The sequence below is a fragment of the Phoxinus phoxinus genome (assembly GCF_949152265.1).
Source record: "Phoxinus phoxinus genome assembly, chromosome: 11".
NCBI classification, from domain to species: domain Eukaryota; kingdom Metazoa; phylum Chordata; class Actinopteri; order Cypriniformes; family Leuciscidae; genus Phoxinus; species Phoxinus phoxinus.
Window position 1 is genome coordinate 20772513 of NC_136886.1, and position 27696 is coordinate 20800208.

The window sequence follows — 27696 nt, forward strand, 5'->3', positions numbered from 1 at the left end:
GTCTTGACTGGGACTTTGTTAGCAGTCAGATATGATTAATCCATTCTGTGGGAAAAGGGTACTGAGATAAAGCATACCGTTTTTAAGACTTTTTCTAAAAATACTGTTTTTATGTACAAAAATATTTATTGGGGAAAATATTACTAAGGGTAAATACTGAGGAGAAATTATGTAGCTGAAAGGCACATGCAAAAGCTAACATGTGCTTCAGCCTTTGATTATTGTAAATCCGGTTTTGCATTGCCTTAGGCAGAGAACTTTTCCTAAATTAGTATCATGTTAACTCTACCTGAACCTACTGCTAAGGGACAGGAATACCGACTAAATAATGAAACTCTAGTATTGTCTTTCTCCAATCTCTCTTAATAACTATTTAAAATTGCTTTAGTCAAGTCGTCATCTTCATTTATATAGTGCTTTTAACCATGTAGATTGTTTCAAAGCAGCTTTACAGAGATAAATTTATAATTTAAGGTAACAGATTGTTTGGGCTTTATAGCGGTTCTTGAATAAAGATATTTTCCAACTAAAGTTAGTTTTGATTGATTCACTTCCGTCAAAGTGATCATTTGTTATTAAATTAGGGGCCGCTAAGACGACACAGCTTTTCTCTAAAAAGACTTTAAACGCGAACCTGTAAACGCTGATGGCGCTCACGTGCGCATCAAGAATTAATTCTATAGTTATATGCGTTTGAATATATATGTGCAGGTTTGGAATTCCCTGCAAACCATGCCTAAACAAACTTGTCTTAAATTTTGATACAGAATTTTATTTTATCACTTCGGGTATAGGTACGCCAGCCTAATTTTCCCACAATGCCTTATCTGTAGAGTGGTAAAGGGATCCTCCATAGGGAGAGACTAGTTGGCACTTCAGCACTGCGTTGTCATCGGGTCCAGGCGAAGGTCCTTTGTCAGATCTGGATACGGCCTGGATCCGGCAGGCTGCGGGAAAACCTTGGGATAAACAAAGACACTAAAATTAGCGTAGATGCCATTCTTCTTATGATGTAACGAGTACATCAGGATTTATGGGAAGTGTTCCCAGTTCCGGCGGACCTAATCTATGCAGCCTAACATTGAATTATAGAAGTCTATAATGTATTATGTGAATGCTAGGTCAAAGAGATGTTTCTTTAATCTAGCTGTTCCAAAGTGTTGGTGCTAAATAGGAAAAGGATCTACCGCCAGCAGTCGATTTTGATATTCTAGGTATTATTAACTGGCCGGAATTTTGAGATCGCAGTAGACGTGAAGGACTATAATGCGTTAAGAGCTCGCTCAAGTACTGTGGAGCTAAACCATTTAGTGCTTTGCAAGTAATCAGCAATATTTAAAAATTTATACGATGTTTAATAGGCTGCCAATGCAGTGTTGACAGAACCGGGCTAATATGGTCATACTTCCTGGTTCTGGTAAGAACTCGAGCTGCTGCGTTTTGAACTAGCTGTATTTTGTTTATTAAGCGTGCAGGGCAACCACCCAGTAGAGCATTACAATAATCTAGCCTTGAGGTCATGAACGCATTAACTAATTGTTCCGCATTTGTCAATGAGAACCTATGGCGTAATTTAGATATATTTTTAAGATGGAAAAATGTGGTTTTACATATACTACACACATGACTTTCAAATGAAAGATTGGTATCAAAGAGCACCCCCAGGTTCCTAACCGATGACGAAGACTTAACAGTGCAGCCATCAAGTGTTAGACAGTACTCTAGGTTATTACATGTGGAAGTTTTTTGTCCAATAATTAGAATCTCTGTTTTTTCAGAATTTAGTAGTAGGAAATTACTAGTCATCCAATTTTTTATATCAGCTATGCATTCCATTAATTTTGTGAATTGGTAGGTTTCGTTAGGTTTTGAAGAAATATACAGCTGAGTATTGTCGGCATAACAGTGAAAGCTAATTCCATGTTTCCTAATGATATCTCCTAATGGTAGCATATACAGAGTGAACAGCAGCGGTCCTAATACTGAGCCTTGTGGTACGCCATACTGAACTTGTGATCGATAAGACATCTCGTCATTTACTGCTACAAACTAATAACGGTCAGATATGATTTAAACCATGCTAGTTCAATTCCACTAATGCCAACATAGTTTTCTAGTCTATATGAAAGGATGTTGTGGTCAATGGTGTCAAATGCAGCACTAAGATCAAGTAATATAGAGAGATACAATCACGATCGGATGATAAGAGCAAATCATTTGTGACTCTAACGAGAGCTGTCTCGGTACTATGGTACGGTCTAAATCCGGACTGAAAATCCTCGCAGATATCATTTCTTTCTAGAAAGGAACATAGTTGTGAGGATACAGCTTTTACTAATATCTTTGACAGAAAAGGCAGATTCGAGATCGGCCTGTAATTGACTAATTTTGTAAATTTTTGACATAGCCAGCTTAAAGGTGTTTGGTACGTATCCTAGAGACAAATATGAATTAATGATATTAAGAAGAGGATCTATGACATCTGGAAGCATCTCTTTCAGTAGCTTAGGGTCTAACATACATGTTGTCAATTTAGATGATTTAACGAGTTTGCTAAATTCTTCCTCTCCTATAGCAACAAATTAATGAAAAAAATCCTCAGGGAGACTACAATGCACTCCCTGATGCGATACTGTAGTAGACGGTTGCATAGTTATAATTTTGTCCCTGATATTATCGATCTTATAAGTGAAGAAGTTCATAAAGTCATTACTGCTGTGTTGCTTGGAAACTTCTGGGCTTGAAGCTTTCTATTTCGTTAGTTTAGCCACTGTTTCAAATAAATATCTAGGATTGGTTAGCTAGGAACTTTAAATAAAGCATTTCCCAAATTACAAAATCCTATAGGCCCAGAGTAGAAGAGATTTTCTGGTTCTTCTGTTGCAATTATACAAATCGTACACAAGAAGGCAGTATTGAGCTACATTAATTTATATACTCTCTCCTCACCACAAGTATTTACAGCATCAAGTATTTACAAGTAGCCTACCCATCAGGCCCTTGACACTCATTTGTCTAATCTTTATAGCATAAATATGCAGGTGTTTGTCAATAATCTTTATACTTCATTTCAACAACAGACATAAATCATATTCACATAGGCTATATGATTGTGAATAATTATGTAGGTCTAATAATGTAATGGTGCATTTTTCTCTCTCTTCTATCAGCTATCCCTTTTTTTTTTTTTGGAATATGCTTGGCAATTGTATAGAGTAAGTCACAAGTCTAAAAATGTGTGTGTAGGTGTTATATGCAATAAATAACTAGTCTATATGTTACCATGGAAATACATCATCAGGACCAGTGCCAAGAGATACTGTGGGAACGCGCATGCTAAGTTTACTGACACTGTTTTAAAAAAAATAAAACATGTTGGACGAGGAAATGTGCATTTTAAAAGTGGTTAATTAGAGAAAATTATATAATCCTAGATAAGATTTTAGCTGACAGGCACAAGGCCACAGGTAGGCCTAATCCTAGTCCTGCAGATGGTCAGAACAACATTATAATGGTTAGTGTGGTATTACTTTAAAAATATCCAACAGTTCTCCTTAAATTCGAGTAGCCTACTGAGATGCACTGGTACATTTCACTATATAACTCTGCTAGTCTAAAGTTTATGAAGTTCCAAGTTGTTGTCAGTCTGTTTATTGGGTGGTGGGTATTTTTCACTTGACATTTTTTGCAGGTTCACTTATTAAACCAGTAGGATAGAAGGCAACAAGTGACTTTTTTGTGTAGTATTATGAATGACTCATTGAATCATTCACTCAGATGCACACTTCAGAATCTCGCCAGAAGTAGTCCATTATCAAAAGGTCCATTATTAATATTGTAGCAATGAATGTATCTCACACATAATTTACTTTCAATCAAGCTTTCTTTTGGGCAACCCAATGCTAAATCTGCTAATAAATCTCTTAATTAAAATGTTAATTTTCACGGATTTCTATTAGGCTCCAATGACTAAACTTTTACTGCAAAAATGCACCTAAAAAAGGTAAATGTGACCGCACGTTTTATCTTTAATACTGTTGATGTGGTGACATTTTCACGGTCCAGAATTCCAGATGCAGATTTCGCAACGGGTTCAATCTGGTCACGCGAATTCGCCACGTTGGCCAACAGAAAGCTGCTTGGTTTGAAATTGACGTCTGCATGAGCAGATCCACATGACTTGTCCGTTTGTTTAATTACCTTGGTCGCTATAAATAGATGTAATTTATTCATCCAGTAGGCTAAACAGATCTAAGTGTAATAACCGCAAAAGACAAACAAAACATGATGGAAGAAATCATTCCCGCGCATCCATGTTCACCTCCCATCATTTGAGACAAGCACTTGTAAAATCGCCCACATGACGAGGATCTTTAAAAGGAGGCGGGTGCCTTTCACTTACCTCCCCATGCTGTCTGTGCTCATCTCGGTCACAGTGAACTTTGGCAAAGCGCTCTGTGGATGCTGGCAGTCGCTCGCTCGGGCACTGCTGGCACGCGTTGAGGATGCGAAAGAACAACAAGGTACAATGACGCACCACAAATGAACACTTACGCATTTCACACTGTCTTGTTTTTAGTCTTGCGTGGTTTAACGTTGGTACGATAAACACAAGCCGCTGCTGACCAGATCGTTTCGTTTATCGCATTCTGTTTGGTGCCAATACCTTCTGCTTGAGCAAAATCACGCCAGGCACGACACTGGATGGTAATAGTCTAACACACAAGGTGCCATGAAGATATTTGAGAAATAATTGCTGTTTCTCTTGCAGGTGACTGTTTAAGGATGAAGCCCGACGCTACTGGGAAAGACAGACGTGTTTAAAAATCTCACGAACTTATGTGTGAGGTGCTGTGGATTTAAAGTGTCTAAAACATCCTGTAACGAAATATGGATGCGAGGAGGAACTCCACGTACCCACTTAGTTTGGGATAAACTCACTTGCCATGACAGATCTGGAATAGTGCCAATTTAGCTCTGCAGGAAGTTCTGAGTTGTCAAAACCATATGGATATGGAAGGCATCATGGCAGAACTTTATGAGAGGAGATAATCGTTTTTTGAGTGGATTGAGAGGAGCAGAGGGGCTATGGTGAACTCATCCCCAGCCGTCGCTGCTCACGCAGAGGGAGAAGAGATCGAGGTGCTGGAGAGCACTGATGTCCTTCCTGTAGCTCCAGAGGACGTAAGTGACAATGTGCAGATGTATGATTTATGTTGTTGAAAAACAGCAAAGAACAGAGATTAATTTTAGGTTGGGTCATCTTTTTCTCAGTTATATCTCTGTGTTCATTCCTTTCTCCTCCCTCTTTCTCTGTCTTACACAAATGCTTCTCTCAGCAATGGAAGTCTCTTTTTGACAAGGTAGGATTTCTGCTCTTGTTGCCAGACAATTTCTTGTCTGTAGTTTGTGTAACTCTGTACATGTGCAGCGCAGGCCATGTCGTCTTTACTAATATGACAATAATAACATTGTTTAATAAAATGATAAAAATGGGGGGGGGGGGTATATATATCTGGTAATGGTTGGACAATATTTGCAATAAATTGCCAATAAAGCGCCAATGCACAGTAAACTACTACTGTGTAGCCTAATGCAATTCAGTGATGGTAAATTAAATGTGCACAGCATGTTTGGATGAAATTCAATGAAAGAATCTCTTTCAATTCATGAGCTATAAGTTATGTCTGTGTAAGGCCTAGAATCATCAACATATTTTAAACTTTTAAACTTTTTTTATGCTAACACAGATCTGTATCCTATTTCTGTTTATCTCAATTTAAGTGAAGAATTAAAACGGAATTTAAAAGGTTCACAACCCTGGTACATTAAGTTGCTAAAAACAAAACAAGCAAAAAAACAGAAAATGCTTTGACAAAATGGTCAATTTGGATCTGACAAAGTGTGGAAATAATAATTTCTTTTAATTGACCAAGTGGACATGTGTCATCAATCAAGTCCAATGATGAGAAAGGTTGATTAAGTGGTTCAAAATAACAAGAAGGTTTATTTAGAAAGAGCAAACACAAGTCAGATTGCAATGGCACAAACAATACCGGACACGGAAAGAAAGGAAATGAGGAACTTGAATAGACAAGGTGATGAACTAAAGACAGACAGGTGTGCTCATTAATGAATGTCAATGGCAACTAATGACTGTCTGGAAACTAGAATGAAGGAAACAAGTAGCCTAACTGAAGAGAAACAAACTATGAAAGTGAAACTAAATAGAACATAACTTTGACAACATGGATATTAGTTGATGCAGATAATCTCAAAATATCGGTCTGTGATAATTTCCAGGGTACATATTCAGTATCCTGGTTAGAGTTGTGTAGTCTAGTCCACTCTGAATCTTGCTTTGGGAGAGGGGGGTAGTTAGTGAAACAGAGCTGGGTGACAGACGGAGAGCGGTCCACCGTCTGCCCCTTCTTTCTCTTGCTTTCAGTCTCTCTCACTGGCTCTGCACCTGCCTAACCCTGACCCCCCACACATACTCCCCTGGGAGAAAGACAGTGACATGAAGGATGAAGGGGGCCCAAATTCAGAAGAAGAGAGAGACAGATATCAATATGAAGGGAAAGAGAGATTTTAGGGTTAAGAGGGTGGCAGACGTGAAGAGAGAATGAGAGCTGTAAGGGTGCAGAAGGCTCGTGGCTGACCCTCTCCATCTCTGCTGGATAGGGGAGGGAGGGGGCTCCCTTACAAGTGGGCCTCTCACTACGCTCCCTTTATTTAGCCGACAACACTCTGAGTCCCTTAAGTGGCCTGCCTTCTGGGGTTTCGTCCAGTTTTGGGGTCACTGCCCTGCAAGGCTGTAAATTAGAGGCATTGTGGGATCTAAAGGCCAAGAACACACTTCACTGATCGCAGATGTAACAAACTAATGAAAAAGAGGAGGAGGAGCTGGGCTGTTATATGACACAATGTTAGAGTAAAAACTATTTATAATTCACACATACATATTCATATGCTCAAACCTGATGGATGATGAAACGCTGTCAGCATCAGATGATTGCATTCTTAGCCTTTGGTACATGACAGCAAATGGCTTGTTTGTTTCTGACAACTTATTAACTCACTGCAAAAAACGAATCCATAAACATGAAAACATATGTTAAAATAACACAGAATGTTAGCTTATGTCCCCATATTAATTAAGTTTCATGACTGCAAAGCAGTAAATAATTCAGCTCACTGACATATTTAGTTAATCAACTTAGTTACAATACTAATTATTTTAGCTTTGTTTTCCATAAATTAGGCTCTGAGTTGGTTGATTAAATTTCACAAACTGCATAATTAGTTTTTTTTTTTTTTTTTTCCAGAATATATAAAATAAGGCAGGGGCTATTTGCACTAAAAGTGCAAATAGTGAAATACACTATTTACACTAAATAATCTTTAGGCAATTTATGTACACTTTTCAAATATTTTCCTCAATTTTTATCTAAAATAAATGCCTCTCCAAGATAAAATGCTATGTGAAACGCGAGAAGAATGAGTTAGGAAAAAGGCGGATTCGAGTTGGTCGCGTCTTAAGCTAGCACCACCCAACTTTCTCACCACGCTACTGCTCCAGTTATCAGCTGGAGTTCTTTTGTCATTTTGTCTTTCTCAATCAAGTGTGCTGCACGCGTCCTGAAAAGTGAAGCCAAAGCATTTCAATCACCCTCCCTGGTGGCTGGCTGCAGTAATAGGTCTAAAACCCTGCCCTCTCCATGTAATCGAATGAGACACGATTAATATTGACTTAAAGTTTGCCAGTTGCTTTGTCTCTTTTCACTCTGCCAACGAAAATGGTTACATACAAGCCCAAAGCAGGATCAACTATAGTGTGTCTCTGAACAACATACCGTAGGTGGTGTTTTGTTCCTGGAAGAGTTAGTGTTTTTGAACAAATCAGTTGAGTAAAGGATTCACAAAAGACAGACTTGTAAACTATTGGTGTAAAAAATGTTACTTGCTGAATAAGTCACTGAAAATCCCCACCACTACTAACCAGACTGACAACCTGTTTGGAACATTTCAAAGACAAGCTGTGGGATATAAACATTGAAAGTCTTTGTGCGTCAGTGATCTTGGAGTGCCGCCCAGCCAGTAAAATTCAAGAACTCTAACTATAACTGAACAGTAAATAACAATAGAATCCTCAATTGATTACTAGGTTGTTGTTTGTTGCTGAATGTATTTGAATCGAGATGCAGTTGCGGTTTAACAGTGTGTTGCAGTTCTGCTACTTTTCAACATAAACCTGTTTTTAGACATGACCTTTGTGCTATAATTTATTTAATTGGTTGGATTTTTTGCAGTTCACGAGGTCTAGAATTAATACTGGGGATAGAATTCTTACTACTAGTTTCAGTGGGGTTTTGCCTGTAATACCTTACATAAACCCAACACATAGCTACATTCTACAGATATTTAGCTTTAGAATTAACATTGGGGATATAATTCATACTACTAGTTTCAGTGGGTTCTTGCCTGTAATACCCCAAACATAAACCCAACACATAGGTACATTCTACATATATTTAGCTTTACAATGTCCAAATGAGCCCTATAAATCAAAAGCAAATTTACTTAATTCCTGCTGATTACTGGTATGTTGAATTTGGGGTACAGAATCCTTATAGCCCATTGTTAGAAGGAAGTGCATTTAATTGTATTGAGTGTGTACTTGCAGTGTACTTTAAAAAACTACTTGAAGAAAGTTGCAGATAATATAATATTTATCAAATAAAAGGCCACTTAAATGTATACTTAAAGAGAGTACACTTGATTGTTACTTAAAACACTTTAATACACTTTTAAAAAGTGCACTTTAATAATGTCATTAAATATCAATTTTGTTAGGATGTATCAACGTAAACAACATCCTACAAACATAGGATGTATATACGTAAATATTATTATTTACAGCAAAAAAAAATACGTTAAATATTTATGAATCCTTTATATCATAAAGATATTTGTATAATTGCCCTTTTGCCATTTTATAGGTACATGTTAGATTCCTTACCCCACACACAAACCCAAACTTAACCATTGTATAGAGAATATAAAAAGAACAAAACATAATGGACCAAAATGTGTAGGAAAATAATTTTTTTCGTGACAATAGCATTAAAAATTTATTTTGAGCCGCTAATCCCACTTCTACCTCTAAACCTACTGATAAGTATTTCTTTAAAATATGTAGAGTTAAAAAGAAAAACATAACAGAAAGACAAGTGGAATCACAATAAACTGCAAAAATGTCAAAAGCGATACCAAAAGTGGTTTAAATGACGATTTGTTATGAGCACACAATTTGACGTTTAATGAAGATTGCAAAATAAAGTCTTGAATTTAGGTCTGTTCCTTACAAACGCATGGATTCTAAATATGTGGATTACAGCGCACAAATAAAATGTATTACTTTTGTGAATTTATGTTGCGTTTTTTGCTTATTTTTTTAGTTCTATTGTCAGTCACAGCATAGGACTATACTAAGAAAGCTATTAATTTTAAGGGTTTGAAGTGTAGTCTTTTTCAACATGTAATCTTTCGAAACGAGTTTGCAGCAGAAGTCACAGAACAGAGCAAAATGTTATCGTTTCATATAAAGTAGATGAGTAAACTGCGTTTAATAAATGTCATAATGTCATTGATATTACAAATGAACACAATAGAATCAAAATATTAATGCCACAATTAATGTTGATAAATAAAGATTCGTTCACATTTGTACGTCTAAAAGTTGTTAATAAATAATTTACGCTTTAGTGCTTTCAATATGTCAACATTGTACGTTTCAATGTGTATGAAAACTTAAATAAATGTACGTGTGGTAGAACCACACTTTAAGTAAAAATACAAACGAGTACTCATGAGATCACGTTCTATTTATGTCTTGACTAACATACGGCACATATTTAGTACCTGATTGTAATTTGAAATGTAATATTGAACTTTATTTAATATTATATTTAAGTTTATATATTTTATATGTACTAAATTGCAACTTCATCATTACAAATGTGTAATTACAAACATTTTAAAACATGACATACAAGTTTCAATAGAAATTTTATTAAACCATAGTTTAGTTTACCATAAGGACTTGTCAGTACATTCGGCAGTACACTTTAACCATATTTCCAAAACAATAGATGTAATTTCACATAAATATGCACTTAAGTCTTACTTAAGTTGGTTGAAAAAAGCCTTCTCACATTGAACTAACTGAATTTAATATACATTTAAAATATAATACATAATTTAAGTTAACATTCAGTTAATAGTCCAAAAACATTACATTCATTTCGCACTTAAGTATATTCTTTTAACGTTTTAAATGTTTTAACATCTTTTATTTTTGTAATAAGTACCCTTTTTAAAGGTATGTTAAAAGGTTTTCACTATAGTGACATCTCAAATTTAACTTCAAATGTATAGTCTGTCTTCTTTCTCTGGTATTGTTTTGAAGAGGCGGCCCATTATTGTTCTGTTGCTCACCACCTGCTCCTTATCTCTCATTACAAGCTGAGAAGAGAGTCTGACAGTGAAGGGGACCATTTGCATATACGCAACCCTATGTGTCCCAGTGGGCAATTAACACATAACAATCAAATACATTGTGTGCGTCCCTGAGCTCTTTGTGTTTCTGCGACATTCAGTGATAAAAGTTTGCCAAATATCTCTACGTGTGGCCTTGTTTCTGTTTTCAGACACATGCAGCGAGTGATTGTCCAATATCTCTTTCACATTCTATTTTCAGTGTACTTTCCTCGTCTCTCCCTCGCTCTAGTCTTTCTTCACAGCCCACTCTTTCTCTGACACTGCTTCTTTAAAAAAAGACTGTGATAATAAGTGGAATCTCCCACTTGCAAAGTGTGAAAAAAAATCATGGAGTGTTTGAACAAAAAAAAAATAGACAGTTGCTAGCTAGAAATATCACTTCAGTAGTACTCTCTGTAGCGTGAAAGTGTAGAATGTGGTAACATCCCGTTCAGATGCCTGTGTAAAGCGATTGTCAAGAAGCAAGTGCATGCTTTGTTTCCTGAGGAGAAGGAAGTTGGTTCTCTCTTTATAACAAATTCTACTTTTCTGGGAGGGCTTTCTTCTAGAACATGGATTCACAGAACTGCTCTCTTTCAGACATCTCAGTAATGTTAGGCATGCTGGCAGTGGCCTGGGTCAACGTCAGCATTCCAACTCAACTTAAAAGGTGTTCAGAGGGGTTCCGGTCTGGTCGTTGTGCAGGCCAATCAATTTGGACCAGATAAACCTTTTTTTTTTGGACCTCTTTTTAAAAGAAATGTACACCTAACAAATGTTTTTCTAGGGAGATTGCTTTGTTGTATGTTTGATTCGATACGGTCCCACTTTATATTAAGTGGCTTTAACTACTATGTACTAACATTGAAATTAATAATTTGATACAATGGACTTATTGTGTACATATATGTTTTTACATTGTACTTATATTTAAAAAATACCTGCTTGTAATTACAGCAGTAATTAATTTATGTAATTACACTGTTGACCTGTCCCTTACACCTGCACCCTTAAACCTACCCATACCACCACACCTGTCCCTAACCTTACCCGTAGCACATCTCAATAGCAGCAAAAGTGTTTTACAATACAACATGAACACAATAAGTACATTGTACTTATTTTCTATGCAAGTACATAGTACTTAAAGCCACTTAATATAAAGTGGGACCCACTTTTCTAACTTTAGTTAGTGTGTAATGTTGCTGTTTAAACAACGTCTGCAAAGTTACAACACTCAAAGTTCAAAGCAAAGGAAGATATTTGCTTTTAAATCAATCGTTTTTTAAGGACTACAAAAAACGGCTGGTAGGGACTACACGACATTCCTCCTGGGTTAGTGACATCACCAAGCCTAAAATGTACATAAACCTCGCCCCGGGGAACACGCAGTCCATGTTGAGAAGAGGAAGCGCTGTTGTAGTAGAGCACATTTGTGAGTCTGCTCAAGCTGTCACATCCGTCTTTTCACATGCAATAGAAAGTCACTTTTTTGCATCTCACAACAGTTTCTCTACTTGAGCGATTTATAGATTATCATGACAGAATATGCTAATTGAAGATAGTTAACTCCACATCAGCTACATAAATTCATCAACTAACCATTCAGAGACGTCCTGTTGCATTCTATGTGTTGTCACTTCTTCTTGAGTCTCTCCATCTCTGTCTGACTCCGGTTTAAACATTAATTAAAGGTAGAACAGTTTCTGACATTTTAGTGTGTGTCTGCATGAGGTAATCGGAGCTGCTAACACACACACACACACACACACACACACACACACACACACACACACACACACACACACACACACACACACACACACACACACACACACACACACACACATGAGCTCTTGAAACTCCGCCCTCTGTGTCAGGAGCAGTAGCTCATTTGCATTTAAAGGGCCAGACACAAAACAGTGCGTTTTTGCTAACCCTCAAAAAGTAAACTTTATATATGCTATATATCTGTGGGTTATATTGACCTAAAACTTCACATACACACTCTGGGGACATCAGAGATTTATTTTACATCTTGTGAAAAGGGCATTTTGATCTGTTTGCTATTTGCCTTGGTTAATATTTACTATTTTTCATAGTGTGCTTTTTGGTGAAAGGTCAGTAACCATAATACTAATAATTAATAGGCCTTTATGGAACCTACAGCAATTAAAAAGCAAAAACATACCACGAGGCTTAAGCCTAGTCCTAGACTAAAATGCATGTTTGATCTGTTTTAACTGAAAGCAACTTTCACTGACATCTTAAAATATGTCAGTGCCATTGTTTTGTCTTAAGATGTGCATCAGTAATGTTTTTTTTCCTAAGGCACGTTTATAAAAGCTACTTAAATGTCCTAACTGACCTAAGGCCTAATGCTGGTTTATTCTAAGCCCTGTCTGTGAAACCAGGCCATAGTGTCCCCATTTTTTAATTCATGGATAACAAGTGAAATTTTAATGATATGTTTACTATTGAACTGCCCCTGGTTTCCATTTCAGAAATCTGGTCACCTTAAGATAGACATGTAGTGTAATGAGTGTTGATATATCAGCATTGAGAGTGGGATCACTGGGCCAAGGAAACTGCATACATTCGAAAATTAATCTTTGATGTTTTAATTGAGGCGCAAGGATACTTGCACTGTGGTACTTCAGACTTGAATCCAGAATGAAGAAAGAGTGAATGATAAAGAGACACTGTGTGGGTGTACATATGAGGTTATCATGGGCTACTCGCGTGACAGCCGTGTGTCCAAAATGAAGAACTTTGCTTGCTTTCATTCTCTACTTTTCTCATCACTTTGGCTGTAAATTGAGCTCACAGCCCACATACTGTCTGGTCAACACACAGCTATCTCTCACACACTCACATATGTGTGTGTGTGATCAGAATCTGCTCATCAGTAGGGGTAGAGACAGTCTAGTGGTCACAGATGGTGGTTGCAGGTTAAATCTCAAGATAGGGGCTCCAGGATAACTGTCCCCTCAGTTAATAGCCTACATTGTGCGTTGGATAAAATCATTAATGACAGTGGAAGTAAGCGAGTCAGTAAAATGTGTTTTTCTGTTCCTTTATTTTCAGATCAATGCAAATGTTCTCAAATTCAGATTATTGATAGGCATAACTTGTATTTACATATTGCTGACATGACACACATGTGTGTTGCAGACCACAGTTGTTTTTCCTCCCGTGCTGCATGCACAAACATACAGCACGACTCGTGTAGTCCGATTCATGAACACGTGACTTGTGCGTTGGTTCTTTTTAATGAATCCTTCACAAACCCTTCTGACATATCTTTCATTGGCTTCTGAATCAACATAATGTATGACTCACTCACTAAACTGCAAGTTCCATGTCAATGCATCTTTACTTCAATATAGCCATTAGGTTGCTCTTACTTGCGTGCCACTAAGAACGCAACAATTAATATTCTCTCCTTATCCTCATTTGTTATTGCTTACCATATTCCTTGTGGTAATGCATTGAAATTGCTAAGTAATTTAATAATATGAGAATAATTTTTTTAACGTTTTGTTAACAAAAAATAAAGCCATTTATTCATACAAACTTTTTATTCATCAAAGCATCCTGAAAAAACTTCAACATCATTGATAATAATAAGAAATGTTACTTGAGCATCAAATCATCCTATTGGAATGGTTTTAAAGGATCATGTGACACTGAAGACTAGAGTAATGGCTGCTGAAAATTCAGCTTTGCCATCACAGGAATAAACTAATGCTACCTTGGTGAGAATGAGACTTCTTTGAGAAACATTAACCCCTGGGGCCGGTTGCATAAACATAGCCATTATGTTAAGAATGTGCCTTAAGAACTAGTACGAACAACTAGCAGTTAGTTGGGGGTAACTTTTCGGAATCAAATTAGTCCAATCTACATTTCTATGTAACTGACTTAAATATTGGCCTGGTTTTCACAGACAAGGCTTAAGCCTATAGTCCCAGACTAAATGCATGGTTGAGCTGTGTTTTTTTTTTTTTTCTAAGGCTACTTACTTATAAAAGCTACTTCAATCTACTAATTAAACTAAGGCCTAATCCTGGCTTAATCTAAACCCTGTCTGTGAAACAGGCCTCAATGTCTTACTTAGTCCAACTTTTGAACTGTAGTGTAACTTAATTTTTTAGCTTTTGTTGAGATTTGCTTAAGATTGATTATAACTCTCTAGTCCTAGCAAACTGATGAAATGGGTTGGGAAACCCTACTGTAACAAACAGGAAATAAGTCTCAAAAAAGAAAAAGGAAAGCTTAAAAGTCGTTGGTGTTGTATGACATGTGAGTCATGACTGTAGGTATTGTAGATCACTGGAGCAGGTTCAGTGTGTTTGGCAGGTGATACTTAGATTTCAGTGTCTCTGGTTTATGCGATTATAGAAGCCATTCACATCTTTGAAACCTTGAAAACTTCGTAGGTAACAGTTTCAGCCATGAAACCACCGCCACCACTGGTGCAGGATTTTCTTTTAGTTTCATTATGAGTCTTATGTGTCTGAATTTATTATGTCTGCATACATGTGGAAAGGGAACCTGTGCACTGCAGACACATTCCAGTATGGCAGAACATAAAGCTCTTTTTAAAGAGACGTCTTGTCTAACAGGTTGATAAAAGCTTACTACTCCTCTATCCAGTCAGTCAGTCCATATCAGATTTTCACTTGAGAAACTCCTACCAGGCCTGCTTATTATCATTTAATCTAACTCCATTTGGCCTTTTGCAGACTGGTTCTTGAGACAGATTGTTTTCTTTGACTTGTCTTTGTCCCACACCTTTTCAAAAGGTTTTTTGTGTACTTAAATTTGCTATCAAAAACAGTTTTTGTCAAAAAAAATATACTTATAGTTTTATTTTATTTTTTCTAAAAAAAACAATAGGATTAATAGGATTTCCTCACATATTTGTAACAACCAGCACAGATCATTGTGTCTCACACAGTTTTATCCATAAAAGCACCTGTCATAACACGAAGAAGGCACATTTTTTTTAATGATTGTATGCGAGGATTTTCCGTACCACATGAAATTCTGGAGAGAAAAAATTAGGTATTATAAATAAATAAATAGTGGCATGTATATGTAACATGTTTTCTTTAGTTGATGGTTTAGACCAGGGATTTCAAACTCAGGGTACATTTACACAACAACGATGTACTAAACACGTTTTTTGCGCATATGCGACAATGTTGTCAAAACTTGTAAACACTACGTGGCTATAGACTCAACACATAATATGCATACGCACGACGTCACAGTTATTACAAATTCAATTTGGTTTTGTATGTAGGGAGACAATGACAGTATCGTATTCAAAAACTTGCACTTTAAAACCCGTTTTCAAAGGTTTCCGTGAAAATGAAACTCATAAAAAGTGTTCAGTGTTTAGTTGAAATGAAAATGGTGTCGTGTAAACACCCCCTTAGTTCCTGGAGGGCCAATGTCCTACAGAGTTTAGCTCCAGTCCTAATTCCTATGCCTACTTCCAGGAAGCATGGCAAAGGCAAACCCTCCCAAAGAAAGGTCATTTTCATGTTAATAATACGATTTTTTTTGTTGACATATATATATCTACATAATCATGAAGGTCTCTAGAATCATCCAAACAAAACAAATCTTACAAGAGATCTATAGTTTTTTGTATACTTAGTCAAAAGTCCAAGCGGCAACTATAGTTGCCGGTGGGCAAATGCCTTGTAAGTACATATATCATGGGAAAATGGATTATACTGTGTTAATAGGTTAATAAATCAAGGTTATTGGTCTTTGTTTAGTGCATAAACATAACTTAACCCTTTAAATGACATCTGTATGCACTGTTATTTTTGTTATTTGCCATTTTGTTATTTGTTTTTTTGTTTGTTATATAGATATATTTTTTTCTTCATTCTATTTATTTGTATTTATTTATTTATTTTCATTTAACTTTTTGATACACAATGCCCTGATATGGCTGCACTTTGTTCTGAACTTTGTTCCACCACTTTAACCCTTGTGCGTGTTTCGTTTGTGGTTTACAGTCGGGCTGTTTTGAGTCTTAGAGCCCCAGGCAACAAAATGTAGGCTAATATTGTAACAAAAAAATAGTTTTTTGTTTTTGTTTTCACAATGTCATTTTACTCAGTTTATTAATGTTTTACTTCACATTTGGACATTTTTACTCCACAAAATGTATATAAATAAATGTAAAAAAAATATTTTTAATATATAGAAAAATATTTTAAGATATAAAAAAAACATTTTATAAATTCACCTTATAAAAGACCCACATTTCTAAATTTCATTCATTAAGATAACATGGATAATTTGACATGGTTTAGTGTAAGATTTTTGCCCATATTTCGGAAAATTCCGTTTTAAATGTAAAAAAATATATCACTTTAACCAGTAGATGGCTGCAGAGCTCTAAAAGGCATACTTTTCACAAATCATATCTACATATTATTATTAATTCATAATATGTATATGAATACAACTGGAAAAAGTTGTGAAAATATGTCTTTCAGTTAGTCAAATAGCAAATAGCCATCTAGGGTTAAAGTGATAATTTGTTACTTTAAAAACTGCATTTTCCAAAAGATGTGCAAAAATATTACACTAAATCGTGTCAAAAACTAAGCCGAGGATGGCGCGCTGGTTCTCTCGCGGCGCGGGCTCCTCTTCTGACCCTGGCGTTTCCTTCCAGGCCCCGTCCACTGCTTGTTCCGGCCGAAACGAGCGTCCGGTTCGGGGCGGCCGTGGGGCGCCACGGCAGGCTGTCTAGGCTGTCCTTGAGCCTGGCGAGGAGCCGAAGAAGAGCGGGACCTCGCAGGTGACTGGAGTGAGCGACGGGGCATCACGTCATCGTCAAGCTCATCGCTTTGGCGCGCTTCTGCGTCTCGGAAAAACGCTCCGTGACTGACTCCACGGCGTCACCAAAGAGGCCGGAGGGAGTGACTGGAGCATTCAGGAGCGTCATGCGGTCTGAGTCCTTCAGGTCAGCTAGGGTTAGCCATAGGTGCCTGTTGAGGACGACCATAAATCCCATGGAGCGGCCGATAGCCTGTGAAGAGCGCTTGGTGGCCATCAGTGCGAGGTCCGTTGCCGTGCACAGATCCCTGATGACGTCAGGGTCCACTGCGCCGTCGTCCAAGGATTGGAGCAGCTTTGCCTGGAACACCTGCAGGATTGCCATGGCGTGAAGAGCTGAAGCTGCCTCCCCCGCAGATGCATAGGTCTTGTCTGCCTGGTGGGCTGTGAACCTGCACGGCTTGGAGGGCAGGCTGCGGTCCGAACCCAGCGCAGACGAAGACGGGCACAGGTGCGCGGCAACGGTCTCCTCGACGGGAGGCATGCGCACATAGCCGTGGGCTTCCGCCCCGTCCACGTGCGCGAACATGGCCTGCGTGTTAGAGTGGGTGCGCGCCGATTGAGACGCCCATTCCTGTTCCGACGCCGAGAGCGACATGGAGTCGTCTTCCCCGCCAGCTCCGAAGGAGACGAAGTTCGCGACGGCGAGGGGGGGCGAAAGCTCACGTCCGCGTAGCTGACAGCGTCGAAAACCTCGTCCTCGGGCGGGGGAGGGCCCACCAGCTGGCGTTAGCTTATAAGATTTCAGCAAAAATGGAGAAGGGAGGAGTTCCCATATACGTCTCAGTTGACGTAATGTTGAAGTTACCTCCTTAAAAGGGAACTGCATTTTCCAAAAGATGTGCAAAAATCTTACACTAAACCGTGTCAAATTATCCATGTTATCCATGAATGAAAGTTAGAAATGTGGGTCAAAAAGACCCCAAACAGCGCACAAGGGTTAAGACAAATGGATTTATTGTTTGTTGTGTTTTAAGATTTAAGAATTTTACTAACACCTTTTCCATGATGCCAAATGTTCTCCTCCTATTCATATTTTACATTGAGGGGGTGCATACAACATATTTGCCCACCGGCAACTATAGTTGCCGCACATTCAAATACGATTTTCAAGAAAAAAAATAATAACCTGGGGAAAATAAATGCAGAATATGTTCATATAGGACACAATTAACACGACTATATGCATGAAACCATTCAGAAAAATTTGGGCACAAATGGGTTAAACAACCTGAACCAGCTAAACAAGGTCTTCAGGATTACTTGATGCTACCAGGCAGGCGTTTTGGAGCTAAACTCTGAAGGACAGTGGCAGAACTGAGTTTGACAACCCTGTATTAGACCGTGTATTTAATTTGAATCTCTTAGTGAGGGTCAGATTATATTCTTATACAGTTCTAATAATACCATGTATTATAAAGTTAGTAACTTTAGAGGAAAATGTAATGATTTTGTTAGGATTTCATGATTTATAGTGATTTTAATAAAAATGAATTTCTTCCTTCTGATTAAGTGTTTCGTGAAGATGAAAGATGAAGGTGGTAGCATGACTATGAACTTCAAGGCTCCTAGCAAAGGACTTTAAATTATAGTATTTTACGAAAAATTCCAGAATGCTTCAAGGAAATTTTCACTGTCCCTAAAAAGTGCAGTTAATTGGCTTTGGATTATCATGTCTTCAAAAGTAAAATCTACTATAATATCTATTTTTATGTTGGTGCTCTCTAGCCGCATTTCCACTGAAATTACCCGGAACAATTTGTCCCAGGAATTTGTTCTCCCCCTGACCTGTTGATGTCTGAGTGCAAGTACCGTGAATATTGGGCAAATTAGTCAGGTTACGTAGGACTGCTCAAACTTCATTATTGATTTGAATAGCAAAACAACTCTTACTGCACGCACCGCAACAGATTTTAAAAAATGGTGTTTGAGATAAAAGGAGTCAACCAATCAAGTTTACCTGGAACTTAATTTAGACCATGGTCCCTGCGGTCGAAAAACACGAGTACCACCCCAAAGTCCCTAGTTCCTGGGGAAAGTTCCTGCGGTGGAAACGCTGTTTAAGTCAGTGGTTTTCAGTCCTTGGGGCCCACCACTCTGCACATTTTGTATGTCTTTTATTTAACACACCTGATTCATGAGACATACAAAATGTACAGAGCAGTGGGTCCCCAGGACCAGGACTGAAAAAACCACTGCTCTAGGACTTTATTGAAGTCAATACTTTCATACGTTAACAGCATGTGTTGTGTCTGTCTGTCTGTCTGTCTGTCTGTCTGTCTGTCTGTCTGTCTGTCTGTCTGTCTGTCTGTCTGTCTGTCTGTCTGTCTGTCTGTCTGTCTGTCTGTCTCACAAAATAAAAAAAAGTAAAAAAAAAAAAAGTTTAATTAAAGTTCAAGTATGTTAGTTTTAGTAAAATAAAATATACAAAACATAATGGTGCCCGCAGTTAAAGAAACATCCATATTAGGGAGGGAGAGAATGATAAACAGAGACACGAAAAAAGATGGGACAAAATAAAAGCGAAGGAGAGAGAAAGAAAGAGAGAAACCAAAAGTAAGAGCGAGAAAAGCCGAAGAAAATGCAGAAAGAAAAGGTCTGACCTCTGGGGATTACAGCAATAGGATTATGGCATAGAGAGAGAATGGAGAGTGATCTCTGCACCCACGACCTCCACATGGCAGCCAAAGCAGAAAGCAGAAACACAAGTGAGCCAACACCAAACAAAAGGCCTTTGACCTTAACAGAACTGAACTTTTTCTTCAAAAGAGAGGGTTTTTTCTCTTTATTACAAAGCTTTTATAACTCTCTCTCTAGAGCCTTAGGAATTACAATAACACAGAGGGCCAATGATGGGTTCTTTTGGGCCCAGATGGCAACCTTGATAATGTCTCAGACAGTGACCTCCTGGTCCCCTGGCCCTCTACAACACACCTCCCTTTGCTGGATATACAGATGAATCCAGGCCCCCCGTAGATCACTGCTGGCCTGGTCCCCCTCTATTAGACCATAAATCTCTACGGCGAAAGACACTGACTTTCTATAGCCTGAAGGTCAATTCAGGGCAGGCTGGAGAAGAAGAAAGAGTGAATGAAGATCAAGACAGTGAGAAACTGTTGCTCTTTTTTCTCATTCTTTCTGTCTGTGACGAGTGCCCTTTGTCAGGTTTTATGGCAAGTGATTGCTGTATTGAGGATGGATGGTGCAATCAGTTACATTTTTACTTCAGTTTGCAGAAGACCTGGTCTGCTACAACATGGCCTGGTCTGCTACAACATGACACGTTCTCAACCCTTCCAGTATGTGTGCCATCAGTGTTTTTACAAATTAGAAAATAATTTAACTGGAAATTAGACCACACACTCTTGTTGGTTTCTTGTCTGAGCAAGTGTGTGTCTCGTGATGATAGTTTTTTGCGTTTCTCTCTCAAACGTGGTAATACAGAAACCTGCTGCATTTAAATGAGAATAATTGTACATATTTTTAACATTTCTCCTTGTATGCAGCACTTTTTTAATCTTATAATGGGCTCAGGAGGTCAAAAAAGTATTTAAAAAATGTTTAACTATGTGACCAAAAGTTGGTGTAAATAGACACTATAAGAAAAGTGTAAAAATACAGCCTGTAGTTTACCATGTAGTTCCATGAGGGAACTTTCCATATTGATTTGTCTCTGGTGTTTACGCATTGCAATGTGTTGTGTTTATGGGTTTAAGGAAGAGTCTGTTAACTTCATGAAAAATGTAATGGTAATTTTCTGATAGGATATTAGCTAAAACAGGCTTTAGTGGTTGAGTTTTATGAATTTAGTCAACACATTAACATTTGTGAAAATTGAGAAAATGTAATTTAATTATTTACTTATCTTCCACCCATGCTGGAGAAAAAGTGCAAATGATGTTACCTCTTGAATATCACAATTTTAAGGAATGCTACATTTTGTAATGAGGGACAAAACAAGATGAGTCGCAGAGTTCGTACAATTAATTGAATATCAGTTTGACATTGTTTTATGATTTTAATTACTGCATATAATCAAAGGTTGGGAAAGTTCAGAAAGGGCCATTTTATCACCATTTTAAAGAGCTGTAGGTATTTAATCTTTTCTACTAACTTTTTCATTTATTTAATTCATAAATATGTCCAATTATAGTTATTTTTAAATATTTAATTATCACAACAAAAACATGGGATTCGTAGAAAGCAACATGCAGTTTTAACAAATGTATTCAAAATACAAAATTAAAATTCATAAGCGTCCCCTAGAGGGTGCTATGGGGAATGACTCTGGCATGACCGGTGTCTGAAGCATGAGTCTAAATACGACAATGAACTTGACTGACATCACCACTGAGCCGTAAGTTTAAAAGGGCACCTGTTAAATATGTCATCCTCTTTCTTGTCTTCAGGAGAATGTTTATTTGTACATGAGGGAGGATCACATGTTTTTTAGCTCCTTTTTCTTAGGAGAGTCGACAGCATTCCACCCAAATGTGCGATTCGCGCCATCCCTATTCTCGAGGGATGTGGGACGCATATTTGGGTGGAATGTTGTCAACTCTCTTAAGAAGCTGGATGTGTTAGGTATTATGCATTCGCGAGACTGACTACAAGAGACAGGTAAGGAGCTTTTTCCTTTCTGCTCTCCCCGGAGGGACAGTAGTTAGGGTTTGCACATGATTCCTTTCAGAGTAATAGAATCTGATGTTTGAACTGGTGTGCTTGATTCTCGAGGGGGTTAAATGCCTGTTTTTGCAATTGCAGTAAAAAAAAATCTGGACATAACTGCCCCACTCCTGTGAATAACAGAGCTCCGCCTGGATAGCGGTATCGTGTCTTTAGGCTTTCTGTATGCCTCCTTCTTAAGCTGTCCTGAGTGTTGGACATTGTTAGGCAGTCTCTCGCTTTAGAAAGCTATGCTTATGCTTTATAAGGTCATTCTTCTGTGGCTGCCGCTCCCTAGAGCTCAGCCCAGACAGCGGGTTTGAGCTGTTTGGCTTTGAGAAGCCTTCTTGATAAGCTGTTCTGAGCGTAGGGTGTCGTTAGGCTGCCTCTCACTTGGGAGAGTAATCATGCTGAGGTTTCTATCCTCAGAGCTCAGCTAGGCAGTATGCTAGGTTGTTATCCTCTCTGTGAGCCATCTTGGCTTTTACCTTTACATTAGTGAAGCGTTGTTAGGGCTCCTCTTATTATAGAGAGTCACTCTTTTCAAGCCTCCGCTCCCTAGAGCTTTGCCTTAATAGCGGATCCGAGTTAGGCTTTGCGAAGCCTCCTTGGCAAGCTGTTCTGAGCGTAGGACGCCGATATGCCTCCTCTCAATTTAGAGAGTCGCCATATGCAGGCCTACGTCCCCAGAGCTCGGCAGGCAGTAGAGCTGAGTTTGGGCTCTTTACGAGCCACTGCTTTCAGAAGGAAGCTTGTTGTGAATGTGTTGTCTGACACCAGATAGTTTACTCGTTAATTTGTAGGCTCTTTGTGAGCCACCTTGCAAGATGTCCTGAGCGTGTAGTTAGGTCTACTCTTAATTTAGAGAGTCTTCATGTTGAGGCCTCCGGTATTTGTTAGGCTCTCTGTGAGCCTCCTTTGCTACCGCAAGCATTTTTAGGCCTCTTCTCGCTAGAGAGAGTTATCATATTGAGGCCTCCATTCCGCAGAGCTCCGCTACGATAACAATTGCAAGTTGTAGGCTTTCTATGAGCTTCCTTCAAGATATCCTGAGCATGGGGTCGTTAGCCGGCGTTAGCCCCCCTCTCGATTTAGAGAGTCGTTATGCTGAGGCCTTTGCTCATAGAGCTCGACTAGGCAGTAGGGCAGTATGCTTGGTTGTCAGGCTCTCTGGGAGCCTCCTTGGCTACTGACCTTAGTGTGGAGTGTTGCTAGGCCTCCTCTCATTATGAGAGTAGTTGTATTGAGGCCTTCACAGGCTAGTTAAACTGAGTTTTTAGCTCAATATGAGCTTTATTGCTACTGCCCTTGGGTTAGAGCGTTGCTAGGGCTCTTGATTGAGGCCTCCACTCTTCAGGGCTGTCTGAAAATAAGTTCTGATTGTTAGGCTCACTGTGAGCCTCCTTGGACAATAGTCTCTCCAGTGTGTCCTAGGTCTTCCCCGGGGTCTCCTCCCGGTGGGACGCGCCCGGAACACCTTCCCGGGAAGGCGTCCAGGAGGCATCCGGAACAGATGCCCGAGCCACCTCAGCTGACCCCTCTCGATGTGGAGGAGCAGCGGCTCTACTCTGAGCTCCTCCCGAGTGACCGAGCTTCTCACCCTATCTCTAAGGGATTGCCCAGTCACCCTGCGGAGAAAGCTCATTTCGGCCGCCTGTATCCGGGATCTTGTCCTTTCGGTCATGACCCAAAGCTCATGACCATAGGTGAGAGTAGGAACGTAGATTGACCGGCAAATCGAGAGCTTTGCCTTGCGGCTTAGCTCTTTCTTCACCACGACAGACCGGTACATCGACCGCATTACTGCAGAAGCTGCACCGATCCGTCTGTCAATCTCCCGTTCCATCCTTCCCTCACTCGTGAACAAAACCCCAAGATACTTAAACTCCTCCACTTGAGGCAGGAACTCTCCACCAACCTGAAGTAGGCAAGCCACCTTTTTCCGACTGAGGACCATGGCCTCAGATTTGGAGGTGCTGATTCTCATCCCAGCCGCTTCACACTCGGCTGCAAACCGTCCCAGTGCATGCTTGAGTTCCTGGTCTGAAGGGGCCAACACGACAACATCATCTGCAAAGAGCAGAGACGAAATCGTGTTGTTCCCAAACCAGACACACTCCGGCCCCTGGCTGCGCCTAGAAATTCTGTCCATAAAAATTATGAACAGAACCGGCGACAAAGGACCGGTAATAACTGTAATAACACACAGTTATGCCAAAATGTACGTTTTGTTGAGTATCCTCATGAGATCAGTCTTAAATTAGTTAAATAATGTCTTAAATTAACGTTAAGAGTTGTGAGTAAATGGGACGCGTGTGAGATCCACATGTGCAGCAGTGACAGCAGAATCAAAGAACACAGGGGACAGAGAAAATCACTTACTGCTCTTGACTAAAGAACGCTTGTAGCTTTAATAAGGATATATATTTTATTTATAATTTATGCAGTGAACACTGTAAAGTGTTTGATAACTTTATTCAATTTCTGTGTATTTCCTACCTGTAGACAGGTGGGCGACATTAATTATGGGCTTATGTTTGTGAAGATTGTTTTAAGTTCACTGAAATTAAAAGTTGTTATATTTTTTGGAGTCTAATTCATTTTTAAATTGATAACTTTCAATTATTAACACTGTGGTGGTGAATAGTGATCTTTTTTATTTTATTTTATTAAAATAAATAAATAATTGAAGACATCAGTAGCAGTATTGGTATCAGTGATACTTCATTCATAAAAATATGCCAATAAACAATTATTTAAAATATACTTTTTGTTGTCTTTATGTTGTTTTTACATTAATTTGAATATATTTATAAAATATACTAAAAACAAGCTATCTTGTGCATTTATAACAAAATTATCCCAAATGAGCAAACATTTAGGTGAGATTTGCAATTCCTGTGGTATTGAAAATCGATACATTTCAAGGTATAGTATCAAAGTAGTATCGTGGCAACACTAGTGTAGGGTGCCACACATTTTTTTCAATTTTCAAAGGGTGCCTTGACTGAAAAAAGTTGGGAAACAGTTCTCTAGGGGACGCAGAACTGAAATGGAGAGTCCCTTTTGAAAGGGAACGTCTCAGGTTCCGCATCTAACCATGGTTCCCTGAGAAGGGGAACGAGATGCTGCATCCCTTTGCCATGCTTCCAGTATTCCTGCGCACATCTCTTTCAGAAAAGAAGTGGATGACTATTTCACAGGTACCCCCTAATACTCATGGTCGCACCAGTTGTGACGTCATAGGCTGCCGCCTTCCAATGTCAAGTTCATTGTCGTGTTTAGACTCATGCTTCAGACACTGGTCATGCCGGAGACATTCCTCATAGCACTCTCTAGGGGACGCAGCGTCTCGTTCCCCTTCTCATGGAACCATGGTTACATGCGTAGCCTGAAACTTTCGCATTCAGTTTTCGCATTCAGTTTTATTGTGCCCATAAAAATAGCCTTATCAATCTTTTATTGTGATGTAATAACTTCATCTGTCTCTAAAATGAAATATGTAGTGTATCCTTACATAAAAACAGTGTTCCACACCTCTTCCTACACCGGTTTACTTCTCAATAATTGGTTATATTAATTATATCTAAATATGCATCTCTTAGGACATGAAAGCTGAGGATGCAAAGGTCTCTAATATAGTATTTCAATAAGACTGGACTTTAGGGTCATTTTCGGTTGCATTTTGTAGTGCATTTAATTTCACCATCTACTTTAGGTAGTTAAGTGTCAAATACCCTTTGAGACTAATTCGTTTTTACATAGTTTTAACAATGTTGTCATTATGATATTCTTCTGTCTCTGACATCAGAGGAAGTGTTCTTCGTTCTCAGGGATTATTGTTTTGTAGTGTGAAGGCATTGTGATTTGTTTGCAACACACAGGGAATTGTGGGATAGCTGGTCTCTAAGGCAGCATTGATTACACTGCCAAGCTGCCAGCGCTTTCTTTCTCGCTCTATTTCTGTCTGCGTCATTGCAAGCTTGCTGATAACACCTCAAAACTGCTGCTGACGACAAGGGCTTGGGTGACAACATTCTTAATCTGCTATACAAACTGCCCTTTTCTAGACACTAAAGGAAAAAACTGATCCATCAATTATATTGCATTTTGGTCAGTTGTAAAAGCAACTACAATATCTGAAAACATTTCCAATGTGTTTCCCTGTGATTCTGATTCCTGCTAAACAAATTAGATTATGCTTATTTAAATGTTTTATTCTAACCTATAGGGATGCAGGCAAAGTCTAATGCAGTTTTGAGTTTTGTTACAGTGGGATAGAAGCCTCTGTTTAAGCCAGTTTCAGGGGTCTGGGGTTTTGTAACAGAGCCCTGACACTCCAGTATTGTCTTGTTTTTGTGTGAGCTTGCAGTTTTGAGTGTGCGCTCTCTTGTCTGCATGCCTTGTGTCTTGTTTGGAGTGTGGTGTTTGGATCCCAGCACTCATGTTTAGTTTGGTTTAATTTCCGTGTTGGTGTTCAGACACTCATGCTCCATGTTTTGTCTCTCGCGTGACTGCATGTGTTGTGTGTTCATTCACTCGCCACAAGCTCTTGTCTTGTGTGTTTCATGAGTTCTCACACTTACATACAATAAGAGGGAGAAGGTTTAATGCGTATTTGGCGTGCTGTCCAGGGGGAGGGCTCCGAGCTCGGAGTTCGGCCCGAACCCAGAGTACTCCCCCCCCTTCGTATGTCAAGTCATCTTCATTTAGCGCTTTTAACAATGTAGATTGTTTCAAAGCAGCTTTACAGAGATAAACGTATAATTTAAGGTAACAGAGATTGTTTTGGCTTTATAGCGGTTCTTGAATAATGTTATTTTCCAGCTAAAGTTAGTTTTGATTGATTCACTTCTGTCGAAATGATCATTTGTTATTAAATTAGGGGCCGCTAAGACGACACCGTTCTCTCTACACAGACATTAAACCCGAACCTGTAAGAAACGCTGATGGCGCTCACGTGCGCATCAAGAATGAATGATATAGTTAAAATGTAAATGGTTAAGGCTAGAAGTGTAGAGAAGGTGGGGGAGGGATGCTGCTAAACTGTCAACGAATTGAGGTGAGACTGCTCGTGTTAATTATCTGAACGTGCTTCTCCTGAACTTTGTTAATAAAACATCATTTTGTGAGCGCCTGGTTTGTTTTCATTGGCCAGGCGCTCTTGTGTTTTGTTTTATCAGCTTATGAGTTTTCTCATTGTTTTTGTCTTGTTTTGTTTTAGCACATGGCCTGTGATTGTGTTTACTGGCCATGAATTCTAGTTATTGTTTTGTGTGGTGTGAGCACATGGCTTGTCATTTTTGTTTCTTTGTGCCATGTGCTCTCATATCTATTGTCTAACCCCACCCTTGTTATATGATTATTGGTTGATTTGCCCAACATGTCCTCCTCCATTGTACCTGCTTTGTTTGCTGCCCTATTTATTCTCCTTGTGTTTTCAATCTTGTGCCAGTTTTGACACATTTAAGTAAGACTTACAATAAGTACATCTTATGTAATTTCATAATTGCTTTTTTAGACTTTGAATTATGGTTCACGTTTACTGCTGAATGTAAAATAAAAGATAATTCATTTTGGTTTGACATTGTTATACAGTGCACTTTTTAAAATTGTACT

General features: G+C 38.7%; 1 protein-coding gene across 2 annotated transcripts in view; it reads left to right on the forward strand.

The window, feature by feature from the left end:
• Positions 1–4402: 4402 nt before the first annotated feature.
• Positions 4403–27696, forward strand: part of rhbdl3 (rhomboid, veinlet-like 3) — a 72168-nt gene continuing 48874 nt past the window's right edge. The window contains exons 1-3 of one of the 2 annotated variants that reach the window (XM_079628494.1): positions 4403–4523; positions 4772–5184; positions 5340–5363. In XM_079628494.1, coding sequence (XP_079484620.1) covers positions 5089–5184; positions 5340–5363 — 120 coding nt within the window. In that variant the 5' untranslated portion in view covers positions 4403–4523; positions 4772–5088. The remainder of the gene's footprint in view (positions 4524–4771; positions 5185–5339; positions 5364–27696) is intronic. The other variant, XM_079628495.1, reaches the window with a different exon arrangement.